This window comes from Sphaeramia orbicularis, chromosome 22 (assembly GCF_902148855.1).
Source record: "Sphaeramia orbicularis chromosome 22, fSphaOr1.1, whole genome shotgun sequence".
Lineage (NCBI taxonomy): Eukaryota > Metazoa > Chordata > Actinopteri > Kurtiformes > Apogonidae > Sphaeramia > Sphaeramia orbicularis.
Window position 1 is genome coordinate 11,619,046 of NC_043978.1, and position 24,881 is coordinate 11,643,926.

General features: G+C 35.6%; 1 protein-coding gene across 2 annotated transcripts in view; it reads left to right on the forward strand.

Annotated features, from left to right (window-relative positions):
• Positions 1–24,881, forward strand: part of paplna (papilin a, proteoglycan-like sulfated glycoprotein) — a 57,750-nt gene that overhangs the window by 20,300 nt on the left and 12,569 nt on the right. For both annotated transcript variants that reach the window (XM_030127295.1, XM_030127294.1), the window contains exons 7-18: positions 2,477–2,600; positions 3,647–3,727; positions 5,551–5,723; positions 8,191–8,314; positions 9,481–9,607; positions 9,723–9,788; positions 15,063–15,267; positions 16,882–17,058; positions 17,135–17,285; positions 18,612–18,689; positions 21,502–21,700; positions 21,914–21,998. In XM_030127295.1, coding sequence (XP_029983155.1) covers positions 2,477–2,600; positions 3,647–3,727; positions 5,551–5,723; positions 8,191–8,314; positions 9,481–9,607; positions 9,723–9,788; positions 15,063–15,267; positions 16,882–17,058; positions 17,135–17,285; positions 18,612–18,689; positions 21,502–21,700; positions 21,914–21,998 — 1,590 coding nt within the window. The remainder of the gene's footprint in view (positions 1–2,476; positions 2,601–3,646; positions 3,728–5,550; positions 5,724–8,190; positions 8,315–9,480; positions 9,608–9,722; positions 9,789–15,062; positions 15,268–16,881; positions 17,059–17,134; positions 17,286–18,611; positions 18,690–21,501; positions 21,701–21,913; positions 21,999–24,881) is intronic.

Below are 24,881 nucleotides of genomic sequence, written 5' to 3' on the forward strand. Positions count from 1 at the left end.
TGAAAATCACAGCCATACATCCACACTAATATACAGAAACACAATGAAAGTCAGTTCTGAACACAAACTTGAAACTGATAAGAGCATACATAAAACACATATGTCCAATGGGAAAGCGACTACTGATAAAGAAAAATTAAGTCAAAAATGCTGGTTGGCTGAAGTTTCACAGATACAGTCTTGGGTCAAAATGTGAAATTCGAGAATTAACAAGAGAATGGGTTTAACTCCAAAGGAATATTAGTGTCAGATCTACTGCAAAACACTGTCTGCACATGACAATACAGTCACTGTACAGGTTCTATCAGTGGAACATTTATAAATCTAATGGATAAACGGACATACACCAGCATATATGTGAAATAACACTTTATCATATACCTTGAAAACATCAGCAAACCAACACTTTGGTCATTTGTTTTCCAATTAATCTTATTAAAATACGGAATATTTAGCACATTTAATCTATGAAGATAATTTTTTTTCCCTTTATTTTTTTTTTAGCAAATGAACAAAGAAATAACTTTACTCCAATCCTGGCAGAAAAATACAAATCTACACATACAGAAAATACATAACTAAAAGTAATTAGCATAAAATTGAGGATTTTCTCGATAAATAGAAATGGTAAATAAAATAAATAAATGAAACTAAATACATAAAATAAAATAAACTTGAAGCAGATTATTTCTAAAAAAAAAAATTGTAGACCACTGTTATATGACAATAATTAAATCATAAAATTAATAAAATAGTGTTATTACCCCCTAATGTATGACTCCTGTGGATGTTTTTCGGTGGCCCTCAGGGGTCTCTGGGCCCCTCCTTCATCGTCCCTTTGTTAATTGGGGTGGACGGGGTCCGGGTTCCGAGCAGCAGGATCACAGATTAGTTTCACTATGTGGTAATGTCAACACTCGTCCTGCTCTCATTACGTTCTCATGGGATTATTGCGGTAACCTCTACACCCCCCCCATCATGAAACACCTCCAGCTGGTGGTCACTTTCATGGTCTGGTTTTGTTAAAACCGTCACTAACAGAGGATTCAGATCCATGGTTTAGTTTTGAGATGGTGCAGATGCAGATGTCACAGGTTTTCATTCCTCTTAAACTCTATTAAAGGTTCATCCTGTGGTAAATGCTCCTGGGAATTATATACAACTCCTTATATGGGCGTCCTGGGGTGTGTTTATAGGTCAAATTGTTCTGGTTTTGCAAAATGCATTTTTTATCTTTGAACCCTGAGATATGATAATTTTAAAAACACTCTAAGGCAGGGGTGTCAAACATACGGCCCACCAAAGGGTCCAATCCAGCCCATGGCATGAAATTGTTAAAAAAAAAATTAGATTCAGATTTCGTGGTTTATTCTGAACATGCAATGAAATTTAACATATGTGTGAACAAGTAAAACATAAATAATAAGACACAAATCAACAATCAAAACAATCTTAGAAAGAAAAACAGCACAATAGTTTCATTTACATGCCTGAGAAGGGGTGAGAAGAAGTGCAATTTATTTAATCCTGCCCCTTCTCCATAAAATATTAATAATGTTGTGTATTTATCTCCATCCTCCTACTTTTCCTACTATATAATGCACGTTTCGGCCCTGCCCCATGTCCCATTGATGTGTGATCATTGTGTGATCGATGTTGCAGCACATGAGGGCGTACAGGTACAATGCCGCTGTTCCACCACGGGAGGGCACTATCGTACAATGGCCCCATGGGTACAATACTGCTAGTACTGAAAATACAGCATTAATAATCAATCGTTTTGGTTCAGAGACCTCATAAAGTCCTATTTTAGTCTCAGGTGGCAACTATCCTTTCATAAAAAAAAACAAATAAAAACAACCTGAAATGTCATAAGAGAAGTAAGTGCAGTTTTAATAATATTCTGCCTGTAATGAAATATTTTGTGCATTTATACATCCACTGCAATCTATAAGTTGTAAAGTACATGTATAAATGTACATTTATTCACATTAGAGACATTTAGTGGAAACAGAATGACATTTACGCTAAAAAAACCGTATTACAAAAGCTTATTTTAGACATGTTTTCTACACTTCACTATTATTTTATTCATATATTCTGCTACTTTTGAGAAGCTTTGACTTTATTAAACCTATTTCAACACCAAAGCACTTGGTCCCGATGAGTGAGAGATTTGAACATTTTTCACAAATCTGACTTCAAACTTTCTGCATTTGGGCTGAATTATCTGTTTCTACAGTGAACTAGAACAAAAATAGGCATCAGTTTACATAAAGAACCAAACCTTTTGATATAAACACTTGAGTATTATGTCATTTGTAAATACTGTTAAAAAAGGTGAATTTAGGAAAGTTAACAGAAATGCAGATGACACCCTTGGAGTTGTGAGGGTTAAAATCTGCGGGGTGTCTGAATATGCCCGTTTCTGCTGTCGAGTGTGTGTTTACTCTGTGTTTCCGTGTTGTGTCGTCAGCGTCTGGGCTGTGACAACGTGCTGGAGTCGTCTCAGCAGGAGGACCCCTGCCTGCAGTGTGGGGGCAACGGCCAGTCCTGCCGCCAGGTCAAGAACGCCTTCAACCTACGGGACCTGCCCACCGGTACGACACACAACACAACACAACAGAAGGAGCATCATGTTTTCACCTTTGTCCAACTATAAAGAACCAACACCAACTAATAAACAACACAGCACATCTGGAGCAGACGGATTAACTATAGTTACACTCACATACATTCACATGACGGGACCTGGTGGAATTTAAAACAACACAAATATTCAAAGAAAGAAAGACATGACTTCTTTTTTATTTTAACCTTTGTATTTTTATGAAGTCTTTCAAACATACAGAAAAAGTAAGACAAGCACTGAGACATATAACAAAGGTATAAGATTCCACAAAACAAAAAAAACAAAAAAAAAACAACAACAAAAAGTTAAAAGGTTCCACAGTGTAATTACCCAATCACTTTGTACTCAGCACACATTATCCAGAGTCAAGGTGCATGATCAGCTGTTCTACATAAGAAATAAAAGGATGCCATACCACATTAAACTTCCCCATTGGTCCATTCAGTGTGTATCTAATCTTTTCAATTTTAAGGAAAAAATGACTTCTAAGTAACAGAAATTATTCATAGGTAGAGAGAAACTAAATATGAAACAACATTTCACTAAAACAAATCTTAAAAAGATGTGTATTTTATGTTGTGGAATAGAATGGAACAAAACACCAAACAGTCTGAAAACATCATAACATTTAAGAAGATGTATAAAAACCTTATTTTATACAAATATAGTAACTTGGGATGGATGGATGGATGGATGGATGTGTGGATGGATGTGCGGATGTATGTATGTATGGATGCGTAGATGTGTGTATGGAGTAATGGAGGGAGGGATAGATAGACAGACAGACAGATAGACAGATAGAGAGATAGATAGATAGATAGATAGATAGATAGATAGATAGATAGATAGATAGATAGATAGATAGATAGATAGATAGATAGATAGATAGATAGATAGATAGATAGATAGATAGATAGAAAGATAGAAAGAAAGAAAGAAAGAAAGAAAGAACCTGGATAATAGCTGTAATGTGCCTAAATCTAGCTGTCAGCTGTGTACGTTCTCTACACACAGGATACAACCAGATGTTCATCATTCCTGCTGGAGCCACAACCATCAGCATCAGAGAAACCGTGGCAACTCGCAACTACCTCGGTGAGAATCCACAAAACATCCCTCAAATACGAGAAAAAGGAGACGCAGAACTCTACAACGGGGCTATCAAACTCAGTTTAGTCTAGGTTCCACAGTCAGACCAATATGATCAAGTGGACCAGACCAGTAAAATAATAACATACTAACCTATAAATAATGACAACAACAAATTTGTCTTTGTTTTAGTGCAAAAATACAATTTAATTATGAAAATGTTGACATCTCCCTCATATAATACATGGATTCAAAAAGTTTGGGATATTTACCAAATGGAGCAGATCACATTCTTACTCAGGCTTCAGAAAACCACCTTTACTAAAAGATGGGAACCTATTGTGACCTATGTTGCTGCAATAATATTTATTGGTGATGCAAAACTCCATGTTGTTAATTAAGGTGTTGTCATCCTGCTTCTGACTAAGATTTATATTAACTGCCTTATTTTTGGAAGTGGACATTGTTTGTTTGCTGTGATTATTGTTTTCTTTAATTTCCATCCTTTATTGCCTCTGGAGGTTTGTAGGAATACACATACAGCTGAGAAAAAGAAAAAGAAACTAACTGAACTGTGTTTAAATGGATACATTGTACTGATAAAAAAAAGAAAATCTAATAAAAAAAAAAATAAGTAAAAAAAAAAGAAAATGTTTACATCTACAAACTATCTTTTCACAAAAAAAATATGAACAAGAGATTTCCTCAGAAAAGTCCAATTTTACCATTATTCTGCCTGTTACTAAATGTTTTGTGTATTTGTAGATCACCGACTAAAGAAAAATAAGTGCCATTTTTAACAATAATATGTCTCAGTTTATTATTTACACATGTACATTGTAATGTACAGATCACAGTGGATCTACAAATACACAAAACATTTAATGACAGAATATTGATAAAACTGCACTTACTTACTCTCTCAAAAATGAACCAAATAAACAAGAATAGAAAATGAACAAACATTTCAGGTTTTTCATATTTGTTCAGGTTATTCACATTTATTGTGAAAGGATAGTTTGTAAATGTAAATATTTTAATGCAATTTTCCTTTTTTTTTTACACTAAAACAAAGAAATATTTGTAGTTGGCATTATTTATAGATTATGTTATTTTACAGGTCTAATCATATTGGTCTGCTGAACCCCAGAACTAAAACGACTTTAACACATTTGACTGTTAACGTCTTTTTTTTTTTTTTTAATTCAAACTTTTATTCATAACAGTCTCATAACGTATTACAGAGGACATCATATGTACAAATTATACTGTTCTCTTTTTTTTTTTTTTTTTTTAAATGAAAAAAAGGGTGTCAATATTGCTCACTGGGAGGAAGAGGAAAAAAAGGGGTAATTTGTGACCCTTTGTTGCATGAATATTGTCATATAAACATAGAACTTTGCAGTGCGAAACATAACAGGAGAGTAAACTGTGAAAATCAGTGCTTTTTATGGTCAGCTTAACATGAATAGTAATAAAGATTATATATGCAGACAAACATATTTACATTTACTTACACGCACTCACATTTATCTACATGTATAAATGATTGTGGATGTGTTCATGAAACGCACACATGCAAAAAAAGGAGTAATATAAATAAAGTAAAAAGTAAGTAAATGGATAATAATAATAATAATAATAATAATAATAATAATAATAATAATAATAACAGACTTGTACATATAGCCAAACACACTTCTAGGATAGACTGTTAGCGTCTTTTTGTAATTTTCATCTTTCATAAACTCATCCTGTGGGTCGGATCAGAACCGGTCTGTTAGAACCTCTGCTCTTTAACATAATTGAGTATGTTGTTCTATGATCAGCCATCAAGAACCTGCGTGGAGAATATTACCTCAACGGTCACTGGGTCATCGAGTTTTCCAGAGCGACGCCGATCGCTGGAACCGTCCTCCATTACCAACGTGGCGCGGAAGGCGACAATGTCCCCGAAACCATCATCGGCCGCGGCCCCACCACCGAGCCTCTGGTCGTAGAGGTAAAAACATACACAGCTAGTATTTTTACCACAGAATTAGACACTTTACAGCAGGGCTTTGTAGTGGATAAAACCTGACCAACAGCTGTAAAGGTGGATGTTCATGGGGTGGGTTTAGTATGGTGGCCCAGAGGTGCAACAGCCCAAAAATTATCCACTATAAGAAAAAAAGACAACTGCCCAAAATATTATCCACTATAAGAAAAAAAGAGAACAGCCCAAAAAATTATCCACTACAAGAAAAAAAAAAGACAACAGCCCAAAAAATTATCCACTTTAAGGAAAAAAAAAGACAACAGCCCAAAAAATTATCCACTATAAGAAAAAAAGAGAACAGCCCAAAAAATTATCCACTACAAGAAAAAAAAAAGACAACAGCCCAAAAAATTATCCACTTTAAGGAAAAAAAAAGACAACAGCCCAAAAAATTATCCACTATAAGAAAAAAAGACAACAGCTCAAAATATTATCCACTATAACAAGAAAAGAGAACATACCAAAAAATTATCCAGTATAAGGAAAAAAAGAGAAAAGACCAAAAAAATTATCCACTGTAAGAAAAAAAGAGAAAAGACCAAAAAAATGATCCACTATAAGAAAAAAAAGAGATCAGACCAAAAAATTATCCACTATAAGAAAAAAAAAAAAACAGCCCAAAAAATTATCCACTTTATATATTTTTTAAATAACTTTATTTTTAGCGCACCGACCTCCACTTCTGGTTGGTTACTTCATTAGCATTAGCCACATTAGCTCAAGGCCTTAAAAAATTTCAGCCTATGCTTTTATTATAAAAGGAGGATGATGTTTTTTTTTTCTTATGTTGGATAATTTTTTGGGCTGTTTTCTTTTTTTCTTACAATGGATAATTTTTTTGGGCTGTTTTCTTTTTTTTTCTTATAGTGGATAATTTTTTGGGCTGTTTTCTTTTTTTTCTTACAGTGGATAATTTTTTTGGGCTGTTTTCTTTTTTTTTTTCTTATAGTGGATCATTTTTTGGGCTATTTTCTTTTTTTTCTTATATGGATAATTTTTTGGGCTGTTGTCTTTTTTTTCTTATAGTGGATAATTTTTTGGGCTGTTCTCTTTTTTTCTTATACTGGGTAATTTTTTGGGCTGTTCTCTTTTTTTTTCTTATAGTGGATAATTTTTTGGGCTGTTCTCTTTTTTTCTTATAGTGGATAACTTTTTGGGCTGTTTTCTTTTTTTCTTATACTGGGTAATTTTTTGGGCTGTTCTCTTTTTTTTTCTTATAGTGGATAATTTTTTGGGCTGTTCTCTTTTTTTCTTATATGGATAATTTTTTGGGCTGTTTTCTTTTTTTTTTTCTTATAGTGGATAATTTTTTGGGCTATTTTCTTTTTTTTCTTATATGGATAATTTTTTGGGCTGTTGTCTTTTTTTTCTTATAGTGGATAATTTTTTGGGCTGTTCTCTTTTTTTCTTATATGGATAATTTTTTGGGCTGTTTTCTTTTTTTCTTATACTGGGTAATTTTTGGGTTCTCTTTTTTTTCTTATAGTGGATAATTTTTTGGGCTGTTCTCTTTTTTTTCTTATATGGATAATTTTTTGGGGCTGTTGCACCTCTGGGCCACCACAGTTTAGGATCCAGACAAAAGATCGTGAGGTTAAGGCAACAATTGTAATATTTGGCATTATATCACATTCTTTTCATTTTGACCAAAAATCTAAAAATCTAATTGCCTTTTTTACCACTCTTCTAGCTCGTAGACTAATATTACTGAAATGGAAAAATAAACAACCTCCAACATTTAAATCTGGGTCTCTGGATCTTTTACATCATTTAACATTGGAAAAAATTAGATATTCTATAAGAGGATGTGCCAATAAGTTTTTCAGTACCTGGCAACCTGTTCTGAATCACATAAAAAAAGTAGATCCCTCACTTATACCACAGTACTCTTATTAATACCAGTCTGTGACTAATATCTGTGTTCCTTATTTTTTGTTTATCTATTATTATTGTCAATTATCATTTTTTTATGGTGCAGCAGGGTGTGAATGTTCATGGGTTTGGGTATAAAAAAACAAAACAAAAAAAAAACAAAAACAGTGGCTGTATTATGCTTTTCTGGATGACTCAATATGTAATAAAAAACACTTCGAACAAAAAAAAAGATGATGAGGTCAAATGTTTGTACTTTGACTTGTGTTACTTGTGTGAAACCTGATCAACCAGGTTATTCACATTTTCATAATGTAATTGTACTTTTTTCACACTAAAAGACAAAAATTTGGATCATTATTTATAGGTTATTGTGTTATTATTTTACTGGTCTGACCTGCTTTAGATCATATTTGGCTGAATCCTAAACCTGAACTAAACTGACTGGTACAGATATAACCTACATTAATTCTACTGTTGTGCATATATTGTTTTTTTTTTCCATTGTCTTTATTTTTGTGAGTGGATTTTAATAGTCTTCTCCAACATTGTGGTTTAGCTGATCAGTCAGGAGCCCAACCAGGGCGTGGACTATGAGTACTACCTCCCCAACGGACGCTCTAACCAGGGCTACTACTGGAGCCATGGGTCCTGGTCCGCCTGCAGCCGTGAATGTGGATCAGGTCAGAGTCTTTTTTATATACACTCACATAGTTCTTTATATGCATATTTATTCTATATTCTATAGTTTTTATATGCATATTTATTCTATCTTCTATATTCTATAGTTTTTATATGCATATTTGTTCTATTTTCTATATTTGAGGAAAAAATTATGAGACCATCAAAAGTCATCAAAAACAGTGGTTATGCAATCAAGTAATAACTCCTGTGTGTATCATGTGACTAAAACAGACAGAAAAGAAAACATGGAACGTCTAAAAGCACTGTTTCATTGATGTAAGAACTGAAGTGATTTTGGTTATTATCAAGAAAACATGTTAAATGGATCGATATCAGCTCTGAAATTAAACTACTATGAGCTATTTTTTGTTGTTGTCATTATATCTGACCAAAAAATTTTTACCTTTATTTGTACCAGGCATTAAAATGAACAAGAAACTAAAGAAAACAAGGGTGGTCTAAAATTTTTTTCCACAACTGTACATTCTATAGTTTTTATATTCATATTTATTCTGTCTTGTATATATTATCCTGTATATATAGTGCCTGTTTGTATTTAGTGCTGCTGCCTGCTAAACCAACTGCATCGAATTTTTATTTTTGATGTAAAATCTAAGGCTACGTTCAGACTGCAGGTAAATATGGCCCAAATCTGATTTTTTCATCCATATGTGACCTGTATCCGATCTGTTAAAGACAGTTTGAACAGCACTAATCCAATTTTTTTTTAAAATCCGACCCAGGCCACTTTCATATGTGGTCCTAAATCTGATACGTGTCAGATATTTTGCAATGCGACTTCAGTTTGAACGGCCAGGTCACATTTATCTGACCTTTACGTCATTGAAATGCGACAAACATCACAATTCTGCATCCCAGGAGTGTTACTGCCATAAACACAGTGTGTGTCTGCGTGGTCATGTATTCTATCAGGACCTCGTTAGTGCATGTGGGTCCCTTCAGGGTCACAATCAGTTCATACTCAAAGCTGATAGAAGTCGTATTAATGTGGAATATGAACGAGCACAAAAAAAATCGGATTTCACTAAAAATCCAACTTGTGCATTAAGACGTGGTGTGTTCGTAGTCTAAGTCTAAGAATACTGAGCCTTGCCTGAACATAAACCCAGGTTCATCATCATCGTTCCTGTGTGTTCGTCCTCAGGATACCAGTCCCGTCTGGTTTTCTGCACCATCGATAACGAGGCCTATCCCGACTACCTGTGCGCATCTCTACCCCGACCTCAGAGCAACCGCACCTGCAACCCCCACCCGTGCCCCCAGACCCGCAGGTAAAGACCACATTAGCGTATACAGTAGTCCAGCGGCGTAGGAGCAGATGTTTTGACATTATAAACTGAATGTGAAGGTTGGTGTTTGACTGTGGGTGTGTTATGACTGTCTAAGGATGGCATACCTGTATCCACTACAGCTGTGGAGACCCTCACAAACACCCAGACCCCTGGTGTTCAGGTAACTGCTAGTCTGGTTAGAGTTAGACCAGGGGTGGGCAACCTGGGGCTCTGGGGCCACATTTGGCTCTTGGGCCCTTTTTCAAGTGGTTCCATGTGGATGTGGCAAAAAAAAAAACCATATCATTAGCCTCATAGGATAATTACCTAACTCATAAACAAATGGACAAAAGTATGTGGACATGTTGAATTCAGATGTTTCTTTTCTAACAGGGGTCGGGGATACAAAACAATAATAACTAATGTCAGAATATAGTTTTATATTATGGGATAAATATCATTTCATTGGTTAATTTGGTTTAAATTGTTATCTTTGTTTCCAAAATGCCTCAGAGATGGTTTGGACTTAATTTCTCTCAATGTTGATTATGTTTGTTTGGGTTTTTTATCCATGACTGTGATTGGAAATGTTCTACCTCAAAATTTGTAAAATATTTTTCCTGCTCTGACTGTAAATAATAATTTTTTTTTTTTTTTTTTACCACAAATAACCATCTACTTTCTTCACATCTCACTGAGGAAGAAAAATCTCCCATTAAACTTTAAGGAAATATTGATGTTTTTATCTCAAATCATAAACAGGACATCTTACAGCTGTAGACATGATGTGCCCCAATATTTATGTCCATATAGTTTATAAATATCAATATTTCCTTAAAGTTTAATGGTAGATTTTTCTTCCTCAGTGAGATGTGAAGAAAGTAGATGGTTTGTTGTGGTAGAAAATTATTATTTACAGTCAGAGCATGAAAAATATTTTAGAAATTTAGAGGAAGAACATTTAAAATCATAGTCATGGATTAAAAAAAATAAAAATATTTAGAGAGAAATTAAGTCAAAACTATCTCTGAGGCATTTTGGAAACAAACATAATTTAAATCAAATGAACCAATGCAATGATATTTATCCCATAATATAAAACTATATTCTGACATTAGTCATTATTGTTTTGTATCCCAGACCCCTGTTAGAAAAGAAACACCTGAATTCAGCGTGTCCACATACTTTTGTCCATACAGTGAATCTGTTAGGTAATTTTGCTATGAGGTTATCGCTATTGAAATAATTTTTTTTTTTTCTTTTTACACATTTTGCTATTATTGTCGCAACGAGAAAGTCATTCTAATGTTATGCAGTTGTAAAAATGTAGCCTACACTCTAAATGAATAAAAAAATATGGTATAACTAGCAGTAATAGTGAATAAAATCTCCTTTTTATTGTATTTGATGACACTGTAGGTATTCATCTGTTTATTCCAATGCAAATACCATACATTTTTGCTGTACAAATATCACTGTTTTCTTTAGTGTAGTTCTTTAATTTCTTTGTAGTTCTGTAAATGCATTGAAACTTTGATTTATTTTCGACATATTCTGTACAAACTAATCCTAAAGAGCTTCTTCAACAGTCACCACTCTGAGGTAAAACATATGAGGATATTTTTATTTCGTTTTTTCTTTTTCTTTCCTAAAATGTCTCTTCAGATAATAAAGGTTGCCAACCCATGGGTTAGAGGACAGTAGGTTTTACTAATAAACCATGTGATTCCACTGTGATTGAATTAACATTATTGTGCAGAGGTTATACACAAATACATGGGCTGGAGGATCATCATCATTATGTCATTAATTCTTCCCTGAATACTGATTAAACATTTATTGTTAATTTGCCAAGAACAGCTGTTTTTGTTATTATATGTTAATGCCGTTATCGAGATCTCAAGTTAATGATTCAGCTTTATTAGAATAAGCAGCTTTTTCCACATTAATCCTCAAAAACCAACAACAAACACCTTCCATTAACTACAGATGAATAAATGCAGCATTTAAAAAGACCAACAAACCAAACCGCTGTTGTCTCAAGTCAACAACATAATTAATTTGTGATCTTGAGTTAATCCCAGGCACAAAACATCCCAAATATTCCACAAACATGATGTGAAATCAGAGTGATGATGGAGCTGTGGATCCTCCTCCCTCATGTGTTTGACGTTAGAGTCCATGTTAATGTTCACGCCTGTTCCAACATGTGGGATGAGAAGGAACCTCAGAGACCTGACGTCGTCCCCCTTTGACCTCTGACCTTCAGCCCCCGTTCAGATCTGAGCTGAACCGCTGTCTAATCACTGTAAACTGACTCATTTTAGTTCCACATACAGTTCAGTATGATCTGAAGTGGGTCAGACCAGTAAAATAATAACAGAATAACCTATAAATAATGACAACTCCAAAGATTTCTCTATGTTTTAGAGTGAAAAAAGAAAAACGATAACATAATGAAAATGTTTACTTCTACGAAGTATCCTTTAAAAAATGTGAAAAACATGAACAACCTGAAGTTTCTTAAGAAAAATAAAAATAAATGCAATTTTAACAATATTATGTCTTACACATGTTCATTATAACTTACAGATCACAATGGATCTACAAATACACAAAACATTAATAACAGACAGAATATTAGTAAAACTGCACTTCTCCGATCAGGTTCATACTATCTACTGAAAATATAAAGCTTTCCTTTTCTTTTTTGTCAGACAGATAGAAAAAAGTTGTTTTTTTTACCTTTACATGTTTCGGTTACAACCTGTAGCCCACCTCAGAAGGGTCACTTGTCTGGCAAACCTGGATAAAACAGCTGACAAGACACGTCACAGTAACATCAGGTGACCCTTCTGAGGAAGCCTACAGGCTGTAGCTAAAACATGTAAAGGTTAAAAATCTACTTTTTTTCTATCTGTCTGACAAAAAAGAAAAGGAAATCTTTTATACAGTTTCTTCTCTTCTCAAATATGAACAAAATAAACAAGATAAAAAAATTAACAAAGATTTGAGAAGTATGAACAAAATGAACAAAAATAAGCAAAATGTACAAAAAATGATTAACAAACAAAATAAAAAATAACATGAACAAATCATGTACAACTAGAAACGCTCTCAGAGAGCGCAGACTTCTGCCTAGGCAGATCAGTGCCCCCCCAATCTCCATTAAATGTAATCATTTGTTCCTTGTACCAATATTAACATTTCCTGAAATTTTCATCCAAATCCGTCCATAACTTTTTGAGTTATCTTGCACACAGACAGACAGACAAACAGACAAACAAACCAACGCCAGCAAAAACATAACCTCCTTGGTGGAGGTAAAAATTTAACACAAATGTGAGAAATATCATCAAAATGATGTTAAAATTCCACTTAATTATCTTAAGATATTCAGGTTATTCACTTTTTGTAAAAGGATAGTTTGTTCATGTAAACATTTTCATGTAATTTTACTGTTTTACACTAAAACAGTGAGAAAAGTTTGCATTTGTTATTATTTATAAGTTATTCTTTCATTATTTTATTGGTCCGACGCACTTCACATCATATTGGTCTGAATGTGGAACCTGATTTTGACTTTGTTAAAATCATCATGGACCAGATTGGACCCTTTGGTGGCCCTGTTTTGATCCGCGGGCCATATGTTTGACCCCTCTGTAGACCGTTAAAGCCCTGCCCTTCAGTGTGGGTGGTTTCCTGGGCTCTGAGTGTGAGGCGGTGGTGGTTAAAGCCGCTGTGCGTGTGTTTCTGTACTTGTGAGTGGTTTGGTTGTAAATATCGGAGGCTTCAGTCTGTGACTCGTTGGTATTTCCTGCTTCGTTACTTTGATGCCGCTGCAGCTCTGTAACCTGAGACGTTTATGAAGCTCATTATGCCTCAATTTCAACATATTTTCGGAGGAAACATGATCTTCAGGCCTTTGGATTTTATGTGTGGGTTCATACGATCCAACATGAGCCTGTGGTCTGCAGCCCTGCTTTTCATTTGTGTAATTACTGCGTCTAGTAATTAGTGAAAGTCAAGTCATTAAACCACCGTCTGTGCTGGAACTGGTGTCCTTACATTAAGGGTGTCGAACTCATTTTAGCTCAGGTTCCACATTCAGCCCAATATGATCTCAACTGGGTCAGACCAGCAAAATAATAACATAATAACCTATAAATAATGACAACTCCACATTTTTCTTGGTTTTAGTTCAAAAACATTATATTAAATTATGAAAATATTTACATTTACAAACTATCTAAACAGAAAAAAAAGAATAGCCTGAAAAAAATGACATTGCGTACAAAAAATAAGAGCAATTTTATCAAAATTTTGCCTCAACTCATCATTTCTACATGTGTGTCACAGATCAGATCTACACAGGCACAGAACATTTAATAACAGGCAGAATATTGTTAAAATTACACTGAATTTTGTTCAGATATTTCAGGTTTAGGTTCATATTTGGTCAGGTTATTAACATTTTATTGTTAAAGAACTGTTTGTAAATATTTTCATAAGGTAATATTATTTTTTTCACATTAAATCAAGAGGAAAATGTGTAGTTGTCATTATTTATAGGTTATTCTGTTACTATTTGACTGTAGATCATATTGGTCTGAATGTGGAACCTGAACTAACACCAGTTTAACACCATTAACTGTTAAAATCCTCAGTGTATTTTTTGCACTTTGAAAATCATCCCACAGGCCGAACTGGACCCTTTGCTGGGCCAGTTTTGAGCTGCGAGCCACATGTTCAACGTCCTTTAAATTGCCTTAAATCATCTGTGTTTAGTGAATTAGACTAATGAACATCGGTACTAATCAACCACTCATGGTGAGTAATTTTAGTAAAACTGTGCATCTTTTTTTAAATGTGCACTTGATTTTATGTTTCATTCCAAAACCATGAGATAAATCTGAAGTTGTTTTCATGGACATTTAATCAATGAAATAATGAATGAATGAATGAATTCATTCATTCATTTTGGTTTGTACATTAATCATTGCACTTAGTACAATAATTGCAATAAACATAAAAACCAAAAAAGAATAGTCTAGAAATCTTACCAAGATAATTTTCACTTATTCTATTCGCAGATTTCATTCAAGATTTTTTTTGCTTAATTCTTAAATCTGCTGATGGAACAAGTGAAAATTATCTTGATAAGATTTTTCGAAATGAGATTTTCCAGATCTATTGTCTAAAAATCAGTTCTTATATCTCACTGAAAAGTTTCTCTTTAGGTGATTGTGTCTTATTTCAAGTGTGATGAGATATTTGGACTAGAAATGAGAACAATACACTTGGGAAGATTTAGATTTTTTTAGTGAATAAAAGTCCCTAAATCTTACGAACTGGACCCAAACCCTAACATCAAACCTAGACTCATCTTTTGGTTTTGGAATGAAACTCGTGCTGTGTCTTTTCGCTGTTTCACGTCTTCACGTCGTCTTCTCAGCTGGAGAACCGGTGAGTGGAACACCTGCTCCGTCACCTGTGGAGGAGGATCCCAGGTCCGCACCGTGGAGTGCATTTCCCATGATGCCTCAGGACCCCGTGTGGTGGAAGACGCCGTTTGCGCCGCCTACTCTGCGGCTCCGCCCACCCTGCAGACCTGTAACATGCAGCAGTGCGCCGAGTATCGAGTTTCCAGATGGAGCCAGGTGGGTGTGGCCTAATGAGTCCTGGTCCGTAGATCTGAGCAGTCTGGGTGGGTTTAGGCCCTTCTCCAATATTTTACATCTAGCCTTTATATTTAACTGTTTAAAATGGTTTACTTTGACTTGTTTGGTATCATTTTTTACACACTTTACAGTTATTTATTTTTTTCATTTGACATGTGTGGCTGTATGAACACAGCCTACAATCACAAAAAACATGAATGAAGGAAAACCTTAGATTCTTTACTGTTTTTCACCAAAAAACATATTGAACGAACCATTTTTATAACGGAGTATGAACATATAAATTGAAAACTTAAAAAAAACTTTTACAAATTTAGCAAATAATACAATTATTTACAACTATTTACATGAAAATGCAGCCAATGCCTCAGATGTTTTTAGGAAAACTATAGACAACTATTTATAAAACAATCTGGTGTCACAATATAATAGAAAAACATGTTCATTGAAGCATTTTTACAACTTGGAAAACTATATACAACTATTACAACTATATACAACAATTAAAAATATACACAACTATTACAACTATATACAACTCACAAAACTGTAGGCAACTATTACAACTATATACAGCTATGTATGACTAAATACAACTATTAAAACTATAGAAATCTATTACAACTATATACAACTATTAAAACTATATACAGCTATATACAACTATTAAAACTACATACAACAATTACAACTATATAAATCTATTACAACTGTATACAACTATTACAACTATATACAACAATTACAACTATATTCAACTATTACAACTATATACAACTATTACAACAATATACAACTCACAAAACTATATACAACTATTAAAAGTATATGTGAATATTACAACTATATACAACTATTGAAATTATATACAACTATAGGCAACTATTTGTAGCAACAATCTGATGTCACAATGTGATGGAAAAACATGTTTAATGAAGCATTTTTACAACTTACAAAACTATAAACCACAATTGCAACTATATACAACTATTACAACTATATACAAGTGTATACAAGTGTACAACTATTACAACTGTACATGACTATTACAACTATATATGACTATTACAACTATTGAAATTATATACAACTATTACAGCTATATACAACTAAATACAATTATTACAACTATTTAGAAAGACATGTTTTTTTAAATGCATACGCTTCCCTTTTCTCCTGTTTCTTTACCGTCTCTTTCTGCACTAAACATGGCATTATAACCTAAAATAGTTTTTATTGTGTTTAAGTCTGGTTTTACTCGGCCATTCAACACCATTTACTTCACATTATAACTTTGACATCTGCATATAATACAAGTTTAAATGTGGACTCAGCGAGACTCTGTCACCTTGAATCAGTTTGTGATTTGGACACAACGATCAGAATTTACACATTATGTCGTAGTTTTCAGCCATTGTTGAGCTCATAATGACTAAAAAGTTCAGTATTAATGAGGTAATAGTGATGATAGTGGTAATAGTGATAGCCCCGCCCCTTCTGCTGTGCCTCATGGGACCTTATTTCAGGTAAAACCCACTGGTGGTCAATGTAAACATTGAATAAAGTGTTTGTTTTTTTTGGGGGGATGTCCAGTGTTCGGTGACCTGTGGATCCGGTGAACAGACCAGAGATGTGACCTGTGTGGGTTCAGGGGGGAGGATGCTGGAGGAAACCGCCTGCAGCACTTTGCTCCGCCCCCAGTCCGTCAGGCCCTGTGAGATGGCCGCCTGCTCCAGACAGATCAGCTGGCACGTCGGCGAGTGGGGGCTGGTGAGTGGGACCGGAACTGACAGACGGGACCCAGTGGGTTCTGATCATTTTGTGACGAGTCTGTGGTTCTGTCCAGTGTTCCAGGAGCTGCGGTTCTGGTTCCCGGGAGCGTCAGGTGATCTGTTCGGACCGAGAGAGGAACCTGTACTCAGTGGACCAGTGTAACGCCCACCCCAAACCCTCCACAGTGGAGCGGTGCAACACCCAGCCCTGCTACAGCCCACAGAGTGAGTCCACAGCACAGTACGGGTGGGTGGGGGGGTGCACAGCGTAGACAGGGGGACTGGGTGGGAGAAACCAACAGCTGCATTATAATGCACAGGATGTCCTCTCCTTGTTCGTCGTCTTCATCTTCTTCATCATCTTCATCTTTTTAATTTTCTTCACCTTCATCTTCTTCATCGTCGTCATCTTCTTCTTCATCGTCTTCATCTTTTTAATCTTCTTCATCTTCATCATCTTCCTCATCGTCTTCGTCTTTTTAATCTTCATCTTCATCATCTTCTTCATCGTCTTCGTCTTTTTAATCTTCTTCGTCTTCATCATCTTCTTCATCGTCTTCGTCATCTTCTTCATTGTCTTCGTCTTTTTAATCTTCATCTTCATCATCTTCATCGTCTTCGTCATCTTCTTCATCGTCTTCGTCTTTTTAATCTTCTTCATCTTCATCATCTTCTTCATCGTCTTCATCATCTTCTTCATCGTCTTCATCTTCTTCATCGTCTTCTTCTTCATCTTCATCTTCTTCACCTTCGTCTTCATCTTCTTCATCGTCTTCTTCTTCTTCATGTTCTTCTTCATGTTCATCTTCTTCTTCATTGTCTTTATCTTCTTCATCGTCTTCTTCATCTTCCTCATTTTCATCTTCTTCTTCATCGTCTTCATCTTCTTCACCTTCATCTTCTTCTTCATCTGCACCATCTTCATCATCTTTGTCGTCTTCATCATCTTCATTTTCTTCATCACCTTCATTTTCTTCATCATCTTCATCTTCTTCATGTTCTTCATTTTCATCCTCTTCTTCATCTTCATCATCTTTGTCATCTTCATCATCTTCATCTTTTTCATGTTCTTCACCTTCATTATCTTCTTCATCATCATCTTCATCGCCTTCATCCTCATCTTCTTTTTCCTCTTCTTCTTTATCATCTTCATTTTCTTCATCTTCGTCTTCATCTTAATCGTCTTCATCTTCTTTATGTAATAAAACATTAGGTAAAAACACTTTCCTTCATCTTCATCTACACATGTTTTAATTTTAATGTTAGCTCATAAACTGGACCAGCGTTAAAGCTGACTCATAACAAGAAACTTTTTGATCATATTTTTCTCGTAAAAACTCACTCTTCCTTTTGTTTATTGCACAGTAAAATTTTCCTAACGAAGCTCCTCAAAAATATAGAAAATAGTTCAACATCTCATTTCTAACACCAGATGAGTTGGCGTGTATCATGTGCATATTGAGTTCAGGTTGTTTATTACAGATGCAAATGTTGACCCTTTAGCTCTACGTTAACGTCTGTTCTGTGGTTGTTTGTGTTTGTTTTTCGTAGTCGTCCCCAGTGTTCAGGACCCACGAGGACATGACAACACCCAGACCGTCTTCCAACCATACGTCCCCGACACAACAGGTTTGACCAAACGCATTTACAGGTTTTATCTCTGATGTCAATGATATATGACGGTGATGATTATGGAGTAGAACAGTTAGAAATGCTGACTTTAACCTTTCAATGCCCAAGTGTCTGGACGCTCGACTCGTCCGTAAGTGGGTCAAAATGACCCTCGTTAAAACCTGTGTTTTTATGCCACTTCCTTCACTTTGTCATGTTAAAAATAACCATTTGTATTATATTTTGGTCCACAAAAGAATGATTTCTTGTTTGAATTTTTTATTTTATTTTATTTTTTCATTTTCAACAAATTTATAAAGATTTTTTTATATATATTTTGGTAATTTGAGAAGCAAAGTATATATATGTAGTACATGATATATAGTATACAACAGCAATAGAACAATGTCCACATCCATTTTCTGAGTGAGTCCTTTGGTTTTGCTGTTGAATGAATCAAAGGTTCAGATGTGATTCCATTGTAAATAAATGCGTGTCAGTTTGACCCACCTATGGAAGGTTTGGGCAGTAACACAAAAACTACAATTGGGTCAAACCATGGTATTTGAAATCTCTCTAACGGGACATTTTAAAAACAATTTGACAAATTACTGTTGCTAAATGACCCACATTTTTACTTTTAAATTCATTTTTGCTTTAGTTGGACCATAAGGGATTATCCAAAACAAGGAGCTACTTTATATTGAATTAAATGTTTAAAATGGCAATCAATTAAAGTTTGCTCTCTGACAGGATATTACTGTGTTTTGACCCAATTACATAAAATCTATAAAAGGTACATTTAAATGGCATGATGTCAATAACATGTTTTTGATGAATACCTGGAATAATATGAGTAATATGAAATAATAATAACCTTTCATTACAAAGATATTACAATAAAACAAGCTCACCGGGTCATTTTGGACCCACTTATGTTAAGGGTTAAACAATTCATCTGTTTTTCAGTATTAATTTGAACATTAGAAGCTTTTATTAATTCTATGTGGTTCAGTATAAATAGTTTTTGGTGGAGAAAAATGACTCATTCACACCTGAAACCAACAATAATTTATCACTTAGACCAGCTGAAGGTTTACAGGTGTGACTCTGGTTCCTCTATGACACCCCCCCCCCCCCCCCCCCCCCTTTTTGTCCTCTGTGCTGATATAACTCCTGTCATTGCGTGTCCCCCCCCGTCCCTGCTCTAATTATCCAGGCCTGACTGACATGTTTTCAGCGTTCCTCAGGCCATTGTCGGCCTGATTAAAATATTTTTGAGGCACTGAAGTGTGTTGGAGCTGCAGCGTCTCTGCCATGTTCTGGTATTTCTGTAGAGTTTTCCCGCTGGTCAAGAATGTAGAAGCTCAGGGCTGTTTGTTACAATTAGGTTTCATTTTTATCGTATTTTCGGTTTGTTTGTTTTCTTTGTTTAGTTTTGCTTTAGGGTGCACCACTAGTTTTAGTTTCATTTTGAGAAATTCATTAATTTTATTTCAGTTTTTGTTTCAGTTTTACAACGGTGTATTAGGGCCACATAAGAAAATAAAAACACTTGTCACTACGAGAATAAAGTTGCAAAATATCTAGATAAACCCCGAAATTTTATGAGAATAAAGTTGAATACAAAAGAGTCATAATTTTACAAGAATAACGTCTTAAAATTTCTAAAAACAGAATGTAATCTTTTCTAAATATCAAACAGATCACATCTTTAACTTTTTTTTTTTTTTTTTACCTGTATTTACCAAGGAAAAAATACTCTTTTACAATAGTGTCGTGGCCAAGACAGCACCAGCAGGAGTAAAATTCAGTCCTAAAACCATAAAACACTGAACTAAAAACATGCATATAAAACACCATCAGTGAGTTAAAAGGTACTAAAAGTAGAACAACAATGTTCCTTCAGAGCATCTCAAAGTAGAACCTGATTCAGTCAGTTAGAAAAAACATCTACATCCAGATTTAAACCTGTGAAAATAAAAATGTTTCATTGTTTCCTTAATGATCCTGAATGTGAATATTCTGAATATTTCTTCTGTGTGTTTGTGTGTGTGTGTGGTTGTCTGTGTGTGTGTGTGTGTGTGTGTGTGTGTGTGTGTGTGTCCATGAACGCATCACAGTTAGTTTGTGGGTCAGTTATTGTTGTATTTTTGTGTCTGTGTATTTGGATCTTTTGTTGTTTCCTGTGGCATCGCAGCCTGTTTGTGAGTGTGTGTGTGTGTGTGTGTTTGTTGTTTGCGTCTTGGGTGTGTGTGTGTGTGTGTGTGTGTGTGTGTGTGGTGTTTGCATCCTGATTGTGTGTATGTGTTGTTGCATCCAGGGTATGTGTGTATATGTGTGTGTATTTGTTGTTTGCGTCTGGTGTGTGTGTGTGTTTGTTGTTTGTGTCCCGTATGTGTCTGTGTGTTGTTTGCGTCCTGAGTGTGTGTGTGTGTGTTATTGTTGGATCCAGGGTGTGTATATGTGTGTGTTTGTTGTTTGCATCCTGTGTGTGTGTGTGTTTGTTGTTTGTGTACCGTGTGTGTGTGTTGTTTGCATCCTGAGTGTGTGTGTGTGTGTTGTTTGTGTTGTTTGCGTCCTGTGTGTGTGTGTGTTGTTTGCGTCCCGAGTGTGTGTGTTGTTTGTGTTGTTTGCGTCCTGTGTGTGTGTTGTTTGCACCCTGGGTGTGTGTGTTGTTGCGTCCTGTCTGTGTGTGTGTGTTGTTTGCATCCTGAGTGTGTGTGTTGTTGCGTCCTCTGTGTGTGTGTGTGTGTGTGTGTGTGTGTGAGTGTGTGTGCGTGTGTGTAAACCTCTGTGTGTATTAACGTGTCGTTGGTTCAACTCTCAGGTCGTCGGACAGAGACAGTGGACTCCACCCACACCAACACCGTCCAGGACCCCCATAGCTCCGCCCCCGCCCTCCACTGCAGCCAATCCCAGTACGGCTGCTGCCCAGACGGACGCACCTCGGCCGGTGGCCCACAGGGTCTGGGCTGCCCCCGGGCCCAGTCCCCCACCCCGGTCCAGCCCTCCTGTCTCCTGTCCAGGTACCGGTCCACTGCGGTCCCATGTGGACCCATTTTAGGGTCTTTGTCTTCAGTTTTATGATGTGAGATTGTCCCGCAACGACCACTAACTGACCCACGGAGGCGGAGCTTTTCCTACAAACCTTAAAGCAGCACATTTTTCTCATTTTTGGCTCAAACCTTCAGTACATGATGTTTATCTTAGTCCTCACTTCCTTGTGTTTTGTCTTTCAGTTATGGATGCTGCCAGGACGGACTAACGACGGCGCAGGGCCCCAACAAGGAGGGCTGTCAGGAGTACATGGCCCCCACGCCCACGGTAGGAAAACACACATGATACATAATACACACAATGTGGACAAAAGTATGTGGACATGTTGAATTCAGGTGTTTCTTTTCTAACAGGGGTCTGGGATCCAAAACAATAATGACTAATGTCAGAATAGAGTATTATATTACGGGATAAATATCATTGCATTGGTTAGTTTGGTTTAAATTGTTATCTTTGTTTCTAAAATGCCTGAGATGGTTTTGACTTAATTTATCTCAACATTATTTTATTTTTTTAATTCATGACTATGATTTTAAATGTTCTTCCTCTAAATTTCTAAAATATTTTTCATGCTCTGACTGTAAATAATAATTTTCTACCACAACTAACCATCTAGTTTCTTCACATCTCACTGAGGAAGAAAAATCTACCATTAAACTTTAAGGAGTTTTGAATGTTTATGTTTATATATACAACCCCAACCCTAAGCCTAAATAATAATTTTCTACCACAACTTTAAGGAAATATTAATGTTTTTATCTTAAATCCTCATGAACAGGAGGTCTTACATCTGTAGACATCATGTGTCCCAATACTTTTGTCCATATAGTTTATGAACATATATAAACATATAAAACTCCTTGAAGTTTAATGTTAGATTTTTCTTCCTCAGTGAGATGTGATGAAAGTAGATGGTTCGATGTGGTAGAAAATTATTATTTACAGTCAGAGCATGAAAAATATTTTAGAAATTTAGAGGAAGAACATTTAAAATCATAGTCATGAATTGAAAAAAAAAAATGTTGAGAGAAATTAAGTCAAAACCATCTGTAAAGATAACAATTTAAACCAAACTAACCAATGCAATGATATTTATCCCATAATATAAAACTATATTCTGACATTAGTCATCGTTGTTTTGTATCCCAGACTCCTGTTAGAAAAGAAACACCTGAATTCAACATGTCCACATACTTTTGTCCACATAATGTACACACTATATTTAACTTTAACAGCCAAAGCAGGCAGACGGTTTCCTGACCAGACTGACCACCAGGACACATGATGCATGTAGGAGTAAAGTCTGCGCTCCAGGAAACCACCAAACAGAAAATAAACTGGACATGTTCAGACCTGGACTTAACACGTGTTTTTTATGATCCATGCAGAAGCGTCCAGCGGTAGAATACGTTTCCAAACACATGACAAACCCTTAGTGTTATTACACAACAGGCTTCTCCAGTCAGTGCAGCAGCAGCAAATATAAGTACAATCAATAGAAAAAGAAGAGTAGAAGGACTTTATTTTATTAAAGAATTTTAAAAACAAACACTAAATCATAAAATCTGAGATGACACATGTTCTATTCATGGCATGTGTTGGATTTTTTTATTCATCTTATACAAATATTATGACTGGTTTCTTAATTCTTTGTAAATTAAAGGACTCATATTTCTCTAAACCCACTTTTCTTACTCTGTGATTCATTTATTTGTGTATTTGGACCCTAATAGTTCATACTGTGTGAATTTGAACCCTCCAGCTGCTGCAAAACTATCTTTATATTCATTTGGGCGAAAATCCAGTGGATTTCTACAACCTGTTTGAATTCCCTCTTAATTTGTTCGGTCTATAACTAGTTCCGTCTCCACATTTGCACATATCAGGTCTTCACCAGACTTCAGACCAACATTTCTCCAGTATTTCGACATAATTGTTTGTCAGCAGCAGCGGTTGTAGTCCAGACTGAAAATTTGTCCAAACTTGGAGCCCATAACCTAAAATGTTCAGTTGTTGGTTGAACGGGACAGAGCAGCACAGCTGACAACCTGGAGGGGGCGGGGCCTGAAGTGGCTCATGTGCATTTAAAGGGCCAGCGCTCCAAACCACCTTTCTGGTGTCATTAGTCAGAAATAGAGTTGAAGATGGACCTGTGGAGTTGAATGAATGAAGAATTCAGACCCAGAGCAGAGCATTTACAGTTTATGGAGACCACAGGGAAGTGTTGGAAAATGAAAAAGCAAAATATCACTCCTTTAAGTAAAAAAAAAAATATAGAAGGTATCATGGTGGATTGTAGAATGGAACAGAACTGGGCACAGTTCAATCACTTAAGACTGATTCTTAATAGACGGAATGCACATCTGTTACTTCCCCCCTGGGCCACGCCCCTCTAAGTCAGACTGAGTGGAAAAATTAAACCGGCTCAACATGGCGGAGCATAGCAGTAACTACCGCGAGACCGGGAAAAATGTGGAATATAACATGAAATTAAAGACAACTGGACTGGACATGGATCCATACAAGCTACCAAACAACAAGTGGTCTACGAACATTGATATGTGGCCGGAAATCACGTATCCTGACATTTATATGAACCTGATTTCAACGCCGGGAAAATCCCCAATGCAAAGGCTGAAATCATACAAAAGACAAAGAGTTGCTGACATCCTCGTCATCGTTTATTAGAGGATTACAGCTGGTGAGCGCTTTCAATTCAACATACTATTGTTTTTGAGGTTTTCTGTCAGTGCAGACGTATTTTCTTGGCGGTGATTGCCAAGGTAAAGGCCCAGCAGTAGTGCTCACAGTTCACTACTGATTTACTGGAGTTGAACCCTTAGTATTGACCCAAGTGAGTGGATGATCTACTGGTACTGTGGAGATTTAAGTAGAGTTAACATCAAATACTTGGTACAACACAGCTACAACAGCTTTGTGCTAGAGTACCCCCTTATTTGGAAAACTAGGTTAGCCTCAGTTTAAGCTAGTTTACAAATCATGTAGAGCACAAGGTTCAGAATCACACAACTGAAGACAAAAACGTTTCTGTTCTGAAACATAGAACTAAATGACAGATGCTAACATTAAGAGCTTTACTAAGAAGTAACGTTAACCAAAATGACATGTAATTTAAGGTATGATTTAATG